Source organism: Saccopteryx leptura, chromosome 5 (assembly GCF_036850995.1).
Source record: "Saccopteryx leptura isolate mSacLep1 chromosome 5, mSacLep1_pri_phased_curated, whole genome shotgun sequence".
Classification (NCBI taxonomy): Eukaryota; Metazoa; Chordata; class Mammalia; order Chiroptera; family Emballonuridae; genus Saccopteryx; species Saccopteryx leptura.
This window is the reverse complement of record NC_089507.1, coordinates 68,363,316-68,374,603: the sequence shown is the minus strand read 5'-3', so window position 1 is coordinate 68,374,603 and position 11,288 is coordinate 68,363,316. Positions and strand designations below refer to the sequence as shown.

Below are 11,288 nucleotides of genomic sequence, written 5' to 3'. Positions count from 1 at the left end.
GCGCTCCTGGTTGGGGGCGAGCTCTGCTCTGCGCTCGGTCCACTGGGGATGGCAACCCTTTGAGATGCCCGAGTGCTGGTAGGCAGGCGCTGGTGCCCCCTTTGGGGATCCGCACCCGAGGCCCTGGTGGAGCGGGCTTGTCGGCGGGTGGTGGGAAGAGGGTGCGGAGGGCGGGACAGAGGGCGGACGGCGTGGAGGGAGGACGCACTGCTCTGCGCAGGATCCTGAAGTGACCGAATCCTCCACCCGCTCCACCGATCTGTTTCTCACGAAACAGGGCGGTGCATTAGGCTGTGGTGGGGGTGGGGGGGTGGGGGGGTGGGGGCGGAGCGGCGGCTGTAGGCTCCGGGCGGGCGGTAGGGGGCAGTGGTGGGGGGGCGGCAGGTGGTAGGCTGGAAGAGACCTGCTTATAAGACGTGGTAAGGGAAGTGGGAGTGGCGCTTTTTAAAATTTAGGTATTTCAAAGAGGAAAAATCTGGGAAAGTTCGCAGTTTTTAAAGGATTGAGTCGAGGGACAGGAAGTTCCTTTTCCTGCATAGCCCCTTATCTCTTAACAGTGCTGCAGTCTGCCACTTGTTTGGTGACGTGGGCTTGGAGCCAGTTTGGCAGGCTGCAGCACTGACAGAGGAACGACGCAACAGACGATGCTGTTAACTTGGCATTTTCTCCTTATGTGACAAGAAGTAATAAAACGAGTTACTGGGAAATAAAAAAGAACACAGTTCTACATCAGGAGTTGAGCTACACTGAACATTTTTATTAGGGACGTTCTGACATTCAGAAATGCTTTTTCTCGATCTTTTTATTATTTGAACATTAAAAAATATCCAAGGTAAAGCCATTTATTAGGTGTGTTGCAATCATTTCAGGCAAAGTGAACAGAGTATCCGAGTCATTATTACAAAAGACACCTGTGTTGGGAAGTTAGACTGTAGTAATTTACCATGGCTTACTGCTTGCCAAGAAAGAACACAGTGAAAAATATTCTGCGGGGCAGTTTTACAGTGTAAGTATTTTTATTGGGATAAGTACTGATGTGGGATGGGGAGAGTCCTTGCTGAAATGAAAATACTGGACACCTTTGTATTCCTCATGGGATAGATACTAGACTAGACTGTATGAGACATTTTCAAGTGTCTGGATACTGTTTGTCTTTTTCAGGAAACTGCTTTTTACAGGAATATATAAATGATCTTACTTAGTCTTTACAACAAAAGAAACCTTTCAAATGAGAAAACTGAGGTTGGAAAAATGGTTTGGTCAAAGGCACAGACAAGTAGTAAAGTGACAGTATTAGAAGTCTTCTTACTCTAAAGTTACACTGCCCACCGCCTTAAAACATCTCCGTAGGTAGTGAAGATCTATCTAAAAATGTCTTGGTGTCAGATATATCGTAACAAAAGCATTAATTAGCTGGTAGGAAGTGTCAGTTTTTCATCTTGTATACTTTGGTAGTCAATGCCAGATAATCTCTGCAGAATAAATGCCTTCTCTCGTTCTCCTAAGAAAGCATTTTATATCATATTTTTTATAAAAGCAGCTAAATGAAGAGGAACGGATTGGTAGTAACACTCTTTGGAGTTCATTTGCTAATGCAACTACTCACCTTTGACTTTTTGAGAGAGAGAGAGAGAGAAAGAGAGAGAGATTGAGACAGGGAGGGAGAGAGTTGAAAAGCATCAACTCCTACTTGTGGCACTTTACTTGTTCATTGATTGCTTTTCATATGGGCCTTAATGGGGGGTGGTGTCCAGCCCAGCCAGTGACCTCTTGTTCAAGCCAGTGACCATGGGCTCAAGCCAGAGACCATAGGGTCATGTCGATTATCCCACACTCAAGCCGGTGACCTCACACCCAAGCTGGTGAGCCTGTGCTCATGTCAGCGACCTTAGAGAGTTCAAATCTGGGACCTCAGCATCCCAGGTTGACACTCTATCCACTGTACTACCATGGGTCGGGCTCTCCTTCAACTTTTATTAGTTAAGTATTTTTATTTATTTTATTTTTATTATACTATTATTCATTTATCCCTTTTTAAAAAAATAAATTTTGGTTAAGTATTTTTAGAACATTATTTTTTTAAAAAACACTAAAAGCATACAAACAATATACAAGTATTTGCAAAGAAAATAAAAATGCTATTTAAAAAAAAAACTTTATTGATTTTTAGAGAGAGGAGAGAGAAAGGTGGAAGGGGAGGAGCCAGAAGCATCAACTTGTAGTACTAGCTGCTTCTCATATGTGCCTTGCCTGGGTAAGCCTGAAGATTTGAACCAGAGATATCAGCATTCCAGGTCGATGCTTTAGCCACTGTACCACCACAGGTCAGGCAAAAATTCTATTTCTTATATCTCCATTCCCACCTCATACCCCAGTCCTACTCTGGGGTAAATTAGAAAAAAAAAATTATGTACTGCCTGACCAGGTGGTGGTGTAGTAGATAGACCAGGGGTCCCCAAACTACGGCCTGCAGGCCACATGCGGCCCCCTTAGGCCATTTATCCGGCCCCCGCCGCACTTCTGGAAGGGGCACCTCTTTCATTGGTGGTTAGTGAGAGGAGCATAGTTCCCATTGAAATATTGGTCAGTTTGTTGATTTAAATTTACTTGTTCTTTATTTTAAATATTGTATTTGTTCCCGTTTTGTTTTTTTACTTTAAAATAAGATATGTGCAGTGTGCATAGGAGTTTGTTCATAGTTTTTTTTATAGTCCGGCCCTCCAGTGGTCTGAGGGACAGTGAACTGGCCCCCTGTGTAAAAAGTTTGGGGACCCCTGAGATAGACTATCTGCCTGGGATGCTGAGACCCAGGTTCAAAATCCCAAGATCACAGCTTGAGCTTAGGCTTGCCAACTTGGGCATGGGATCATAGACTTTAGCCCAAAGGTCACTGGCTTGAGGCCTAAGGTTTCTGGCTTGCATCCAAGGTCACTGACTTAAGCAAGGGGTCACTCCCTCTGCTGGAGCCCCTCAGTCAAGGCACATATGAGAAAGCAATCAATGAGTAACTAAGGTGCTACAATGAAGAATTGATGCTTCTCATCTCTCACTCCCTTCCTGTGTGTGTCTGTCCCTCTTGCTTTCTCTCTCTTTCTTTCACTAAATAATAATAATAATAATTGGAAGAATTTACTGATTTTAGAGAGAGGGAGAGAGAGAAGTGGAGAAGCAGATGATTGCTTCTCCTGTGTGCCCTGGCCACGAATTAAACCCAAGACTGCCATATGCTGAGCCAATGCTCTAACACTGAGGCAACAGCCAGTACCTTCAAGTCGCTCCTTAAAGTTAGACAGTACAGTAACAAGGGAGCTGGAGGCTGAAACAAAAAAAAAAATGGCGTGTGTAATACCCGCACTTTCCCTGTTCATACCAGACAGCTCTTTCCCTTTCCTCATGCATATGAAGTCACATCGACTGTAGATGAGAAACATCTCATTGCCTGTAGCTGATATTTGAAAGTTTCTAATTAGAATATATAAAACAATTCATTTAAATTTCATAGTGATTATTTTATGTATTGTAGTTTGGGATTTTATCTCCACCAGTTTTCTAAGGCTTCTCTTGGTGCTAGTGCTTCTAAATAAATATACCTAAGCTAAGCTCCGGCTTGGGTTTTTAATTAATTTGTGAGTCTCAATTTCCTTCTGTACCTGTGCAGTGGCTGTAAGGATTGAAATAGGCTCACACAGGCAAAGTCTTGGTGTAGGCCAAGCAAGCCCTGCTCAGTGCGTGATTGTTTCCTTTGTTCCTTCTCTAATGTGACCATATATATATATATATATATATATATATATATATATATATATTTTTTTTTTTTTTTTGTATTTTTCTGAAGCTGGAAATGGGGAGAGACAGTCAGACAGACTCCCGCATGCGCCCGACCGGGATCCACCCGGCACGCCCACCAGGGGCGACGCTCTGCCCACCAGGGGGCGATGCTCTGCCCCTCCGGGGCATCGCTCTGCCGCGACTAGAGCCACTCTAGCGCCTGGGGCAGAGGCCAAGGAGCCATCCCCAGCGCCCGGGCCATCTTTGCTCCAATGGAGCCTCGGCTGCGGAAGGGGAAGAGAGAGACAGAGAGGAGGGGTGGGGGTGGAGAAGCAAATGGGCGCTTCTCCTATGTGCCCTGGCCAGGAATCGAACCCGGGTCCCCCACATGCCAGGCCGACGCTCTACTGCTGAGCCAACCTGCCAGTAATGTGACCATATTTTTGATTAGCCATAAAAGTCTAAATCCTTTTAAAAGACATGGGAAAATTGGAGTGACTCCAGGAAGCCTTCATTATGAACAAAAGTTTCTGTCATTATAGTTTATGGTAATTTTTAAATATAGTTTTATGTTAGTTAATATATGGCTCTTTCTCCCAGCCTAGATTTGCAACTCTGGAAAAATCCATAAACCAAAACGTGTAGTGGAAAACAGAACCGAGAATTAATTTGATGTCCTCTGTATATCCCATAGTAGATGCTTCATAAATATTTGTTGAGTGAATTAATGAATTTTTTGCTCCAGACAGCAATCTTGGGATCTTGCCCTGCTTACAGAAACCTGGTACAAAAAGCTAGCCAAAATCAAGATTCGTTTCCTGCAAGAAATTACATTTGGTGGTCCTGTAGAACTCAGAAAGTGTAAAATCAATAAGGATAATCTGCTCCCTTCTGCAGAAGGTATGTTCAATAAGTACTACTTCAATAAATTGCAAATTTTCTGTCTTTTGCTTATTACCAGATAAATATTTAAATATGTTCATTTGCATCTATACCACCTATATATGTAGTCCTCTCTTGTTTAGTATTCAAGAATGTAAATTATGCTGTGTCCTGAAAAATCAGTTTTGACTCAGTTATACCTTTTGAAAATTTTCAGTTGGATTGTTTCATGTATTTATTTTTTTAGACATCAAGTTGGAAAGGGAATATGAAATGAAGCGCCTGAATAAGCTGAAATATCAGGAAAATGCAGCTGAGGAAATACAGATTGCCCTAAGGGAAAAGCCAGTTGGTTTGAGAAGACCTCTTCCACCTAAGTGACAGTCACCTCCCAATCGAACTGTGCTCTGCGCTTTCCCAGTCTGAAGTGGGCGAGGGCTGCAGCCTTTCTCTGTGTGAATCCCGCTGGGGAATGAGCCAGCTCGGGTGGGTCAGGGGACAGCTCTGACAGATGTTCTGTGTCCCTGCCACCTGCTTGTTCCATGGTATCCCAGAACAGCATGGTTAGTAGATGAAAAATGCATCTGGAAATGAGTCATTTGTGTGCTTCATTTTGATATTTTGGAGAACTGTGCCGAGGAAAGAGGACATGCATTGCCGGGGACATTATTTTGAAGAACATTTAAAATATGCATTTATGAGATTTTAAGAGGCACCAAAAAAGAAAGAGAGAGAAATGCTTTGAAAAATGATAAACTGTGAAAACATGTGTTTGGTTAAGAAAAATTGTGGATTTCTTTTTAGTAGCTCCTCAGTTACCAATTTTCAGTGAAATATCATTTATTATTCTCATGTAGTACCCATAAAGTAGCTAATACAACTTGTTTAAGTTTTGTTCTCCTAAAAAATTGTCTTTTTCTTTCTTTTTTTTCTTTCTTTCTTTTTTTTTTTTCTTTTTGTATTTTTTCTGAAGCTGGAAATGGGGAGAGACAGTCAGACAGACTCCCGCATGTGCCCGACCGGGATCCACCCGGCATGCCCACCAGGGGGCGACGCTCTGCCCACTAGGGGGCGACGCTCTGCCCCTCCGGGGCGTCGCTCTGCCACGACCAGAGCCACTCTAGCGCCTGGGGCAGAGGCCAAGGAGCCATCCCCAGCGCCCGGGCCATCTTTGCTCCAATGGAGCCTTGGCTGCGGGAGGGGAAGAGAGAGACAGAGAGGAAGGAGAGGGGAAGGGGTGGAGAAGCAGATGGGCACTTCTCCTGTGTGCCCTGGCCGGGAATCAAACCCGGGACTTCTGCACACCAGGCCGATGCTCTACCACTGAGCCAACTGGCCAGGGCTAAAATTGTCTTTTTCTTCCTGCATAATTTCATCTTGTGTGTCTGGTATGCCCTGGAGCATGTGAAACACACATACGTATGTGAAAGTGACATGGAAATACAAAGACCTTATTTATTATGAGGAAAACTCATTTGTACAAGTAGCTGGACAATGATGAATGATTAGCTGGAAAGATTGATTCGTATGAACCCATTTTCTTAGAAGTTGAATTCAGTGAAGCACACTTGGATATGAAAGTGATATTTAGTTGCTTAACCAGTGGTGGCACAGTGGATAGAATGTTGAGGTTTCTGGCTGGAAACCCTGAGGTCGCCGGCTTGAGCATGAACTCGTCAGCTTGAGTGTGGGCTACCAGTTTGAGCACAGGGATCATCATGATCCCAAGGGTTCTGGCTTGAGCCCATGGTCACTGGCTTGGCTTGGCACCCCAGTCAAGGCATGTACTGAAAGCAATGACCAACTATAGGGAAGTAACTATAAGTTGATGCTTCTTATCTCTCTCCTTCCTTTCTCATCTCTCTCTCAAATGAAAAGGAAAAAAAAGGTTATATTTATGCACAATTTAGTGTTGTTAGATGATTCAGTAGGTATTTCAGGTGCTACTGGTGTCTTAACCTTATTACCTGTCTGGGTTTTTTTTTGTTTTTGTTTTGTTTTTATTTGTTTTTTTAGCAAGAGAGAGAGAGAGGGAGTGGGGGACAGAAAGGGACAGACAGACAGGAAGGGAGAGAGATGAGAAGCATCAACTCATAGTTGTGGCACTTTAGTTGTTCATTGATTGCTTTCTCATATGTGCCTTGACTAGGGGTGGGGCTCCAGCCGAGCCAGTGACTCCTTGCTTAAGCCAATGACCTTGGGTTCAAGCCAGTGACCATGGGATCATATCTGTGATCCCATGCTCAAGCTGGCGACCCCATGCTCAAGCTGGTGAGCCCATACCCAAGCAGGATGAGCCCACACTCAATCCGGTGACCTCAGGGTTTTGAACCAGGGTCCTCAGTGTCCCAGGCTGACACTCTATCCATTCACTGCACTACCTTCTGGTCAGGTCAGAAAATTTGTTTTTAAAAACAAATTTTGTTTTACACTTTAATATACATTTATAACTGATAATTAAAAAAAAAACAAAAAAAACCAAAGTGAGGCCCTGGCTGGTTACTCAGTGGATAGAGCGTCAGCCTGGCGTACGGATATGTCAGGTTCAATTCCCTGTCAAGGCACACAGAAGAAGCGATCATCTACTTTTCTCTCCCCCTCCTCTTTCTCTCCTTTTTCTCTTTTCATGGCCAGTGGCTTGATTGGCTCAACTGTGGCCTCAGGTACTGAGGATAGCTCTGTTGGCTCGAGCACATCAGCCTCAGGTGCTAAAACTAGTTCAGTACTTTAGCATTGGCCCCAGACAAGGTTGCTGGGTGGATCCCAGTCGGGGCACATGCAGGAGTCTGCCTCACTATCTCCCCTTGTCTCACCTAAAACAAAAAAACAAACAAACAAATAACAAAGTGAGTTCCACTGAAATTAAGAAAATTTCTCAAGGATGCACAATGAATTAGAGTAGGTCAGGAGTAGACTAAAACCCAGACCTATTAACTAAAAACTAGTTTTCTTTCTACTACTGTCTTATGTAAATGTGATTTTTAAGAAATTAAGACAACAGCAAAAATGTTAAACCCGTGTGAATTCAAAGGCCAACCTTTTCCCAAAACCCATGTTGCTAAGCCACCTGCTGTGTCCACCTTTGGCCTGGCTGCCTGTATGACCTATTGAGAAGGCCAATACTGGAGGATATGGCTGGTATGGAACAATCCGGCTCTATTTTAAGTTTGGAATGTGACAGATTTCCCCACTAACCACTGGCAGCCCTGGCCACAGCAGGCTTTCTGAACAGCAGGGTAATATCTAGTAAGTGTTCTGTGTGCTGAGTTAAGAACACACAGCTTCTTCAAGATGTTAGCTCCCAGGAAGAAGAAGGGAAGAAGGAATTGAGCCACATGTACTGACTTTCTTTTTCCAAACTTATCAATCAGCTCTACTTCCCTTGGTGTAGAGTGAACAGGGCCAGAGGTGTAATGCTGTTGGAATATTCTTCATAGGGAAGGAAATACCCACATTGGAGAAGTGTTTCTTCTCAACACCTTTCTGTGTGATGACATACAGGATGTAGATCCTCCTGAGACAGAATAAGAAAAAGATGGCCCGAGTTAAGGTGCAGTGCAGGAGGTCAGAGTGAAGGACATCTTTCATTCTCTCATCTGACTCCCTCTAAATTCCTTGACTTTTGTTCTGTATATTTGGAAATTTTCTACTCTAGGTGGTCTTCTGTGTGAAGATATACTGTGTGAGGCCATTGTTGAATCCTTTTTGATTTTTAGGAGAGCAGCTCCTGGGAAATCTGGCAAGGCCCATCACATGCCCTACAGTTCTGGTATAAGAAAGCCTGAGTATGCCCTGGCTGGATGGCTCGGTTTGTCAGAGTGTCATCCTGAAGTGTAGAGTTGCTGGTTTGATCCCCAATTGGGGCATATATAAGAATAGATCTATGTTCCTAAATTTAAGAAAATCCTGAGTGAGTCCCAACTCCATCAGCAAGTAGAGGAAATTAACATGTATTGAGTGCATGCCTTGTGCCAAGGACTACACTGTGCTAGTGCTTCCCAACATTTTTCATGTCACGGCACATGCAGAAAAGTCTAATTAATAGTCATACGGCATACCAGAATGAAAAATAAGTGAGGATGCTCAAGGCCAGAGGTAACTGGCCTGGGGCTCTGACCCACCTAAAGGCTGAAGGGTAACCTCCTAGGCATCCCCATCACTCATGCACAGCAAACCATTGTGCTACAGTGGTTGGGAAGTCCTGCATTGCACACCTGGGATTTATACATAAGGGAATCGAGGCTTATAGGTTAAGAAACCTCCTTTAGATCACACAAGCAGAACTTGGTGTCAAACCAAGCATTTTCCTTAAAGTGCACGCTCCTTTTGCTACATGATGCTTTTTACTATAGGTCCTCTGAACACGTTTTCTTCATTGTGTTAGGTTTGGGTCCAGAGTCCCTTTAAACTCAAACTCCCCTCACCCATCCTCCCACTGGGGCAACTTCTTCAGTAAGCATCTCCCTCATCCAATCTTCCCCTCCCCTTAAGCAACTCCCCTCACCCCAGGAAGATCTAGGAAGTGTCCTTGGAGAGGGGCCTAAGGGTTGGAAAAGGGAGACAGTCTGTGACCAAGGCCACAATCCAGGATATGCTAATCTGAGCATGTCCAGGTGAACCAGTGCCCATGTCAGCAGATGCCTGCAGTAGTCCCTGTACCAGACACCCCCTTGATAGGTAAAATGGCTACTCAGCCACCATCTTAAGAACAATGCAGGGCTGAAGGAGGAAGAAGGACTTGCTTACTCAGTAACCCAGCTCAGACCTCCCTTCAGCTGGATGCTGATAAGGGATGGTGGAGTCAGATGCAGCAACATCAGCTGCCTTTGTCCAAGGTCCTTTGACAAATCCAAATAACCCCTGCCCCATCCATCCCTCGGGGCTGACACCCTTTGCTGGTCTCGGACCACCTGCACCCAGGCACTTTTAAAATAAAGTTTCTTTTTGGAACACACTAGCCTTGTGTTTTCGGTTTGACCTATGGTTTCTGCCTTTTACCTCTTCCTGTAGCTCTCTGCTGGTGCCACCAAGGTATCAGCCTATCTGTTTGCAGATGCACAGATAAACTTCTTTATTAAAAATAAATTTTTCTGAGACAGGAGGGGAGAGAGATGAGATGCATCAGTTTGTTGTTGCAGCATCTTAGTTGTCCATTGATTGTTTTCTCATATGTGCTTTGACCAGTAGGCTCCAGGCAAGCCAGTGACCCCTTGCTCAAGCCAGCAACCTTTGGCTCAAGCCAACAACCTTGGGCTTCAAGCCTGTGACCTTTGGGCTCAATCCAGCAACCATGGGGTCATGTCTATGATCCCATACTCAAGCTGGTGACTCTATGCTCAAGCTGGTGAGCCCATGCTCAAGCTGGATGAGGCCATGCTCAAGCAGGTGACCTTGGGGTTTTAAACCTGGGTCCTCAGCATCCCAGTTTGATGCTCTATCTACTGTGCCACCACCTGGTCAAGGTAAACTTCTTGTCAAGCTCATCAGGCCTTGTGCGTCCCTTTTTTGGCAACCTAACATGTAGGTCCTCTGAACATTGTTTTGGCCTCGCATATCACTCACGGAATTATTTCTGATCAGTAGTTCATTTAGTTACAGTTCATTTCAAAAAGCATTTATTTGGTTCTGATAGTCATCAGTGCTTGTTGCTGGGATCTAAAAATGAACAATGGATTCAGTTCTATTCATCTTTCAATGATAAATCTTTATGTTTCTAGTTTTCCTTGTTACGGACAATACTTCTTTGAACATATTTAAACAAGACTCTTTAAGCACATTGTATGGGAATTTCAATTCTGATGGTAGGGCTAGAAAAAGAATTTCCACCCCTGGCTAGATAGCTCAGTTGTTTGGAGCATTGTCCGGGAATACAGAGGTTGCCATTTGATGCCCAGTACAGGGGCAGATTGATGTTTCTGTTTCTCTCTCTCTCTCTCTCTCTCATCCTCTCTCTAAAATCAATAAAATAAACATTAAAAAGAAGATATACTAAAAAGAAAGAAAAGGAATTTCTGTGTCTTAGGTGCTTATTTTAGTTCTACAAATAATGCCAAATCGCTCTCTAAAGTGGCTGTACCAATTTATATGATACTTCCAGTGGTTTATGAGTATATTAGACATTGGGCTGCTCATGATCTGATTTCATTTCTACGGTTTTGTGAGGTGAAGATCCAGGTTTTTGCTTCGCCTGATCCTCAGAGCATGGGCATGTGGTCGAAGCATGCCAACTGGCTGCTTCCTCCTGGGACTTGGCCTCTGAAGTGAGAGACACAGAAGCCAAGCTGGTTTGGAATTCCTGTCGGTGATGATGGCCATGGAGCCAGCTCCCAGTGACAGGGGTAGAAGCAACATCGACAGTGATATCAGGTGCATCTTAATAGACCCTTCTCATGACAAGAATCATTAGCCATGTTTCTGGGTTTCCTGAAGTTTCTGGGCCTACCTGTTTTCAAACCTTATAATCTAGCCTTTTTATTCAGACAGTTCATACTGTGAGTTCTCCAGTAACCTTCCAATGACTTCCAACTCTCCTACTGGAATTGAGTGCAGTACACTCTTTTCATACTGTCAATTACCAGATATTGGAGGGCTATAAAACCAGTTTTGTGGGTCCGACTGACATTTAAAAAATGACTGTT

At 44.1% G+C, this 11,288-nt stretch overlaps 1 protein-coding gene across 1 annotated transcript; it reads left to right on the top strand.

The window, feature by feature from the left end:
- Positions 1-26: 26 nt before the first annotated feature.
- C5H4orf36 (chromosome 5 C4orf36 homolog) lies at positions 27-5,031 on the top strand. The gene is made up of 4 exons (XM_066386637.1): positions 27-78; positions 870-1,006; positions 4,514-4,668; positions 4,898-5,031. Exons 2-4 carry the CDS (start codon positions 945-947, stop codon positions 5,029-5,031), a joined length of 351 nt encoding a protein of 116 aa, XP_066242734.1. The 5' UTR covers positions 27-78; positions 870-944.
- Positions 5,032-11,288: the final 6,257 nt, after the last annotated feature.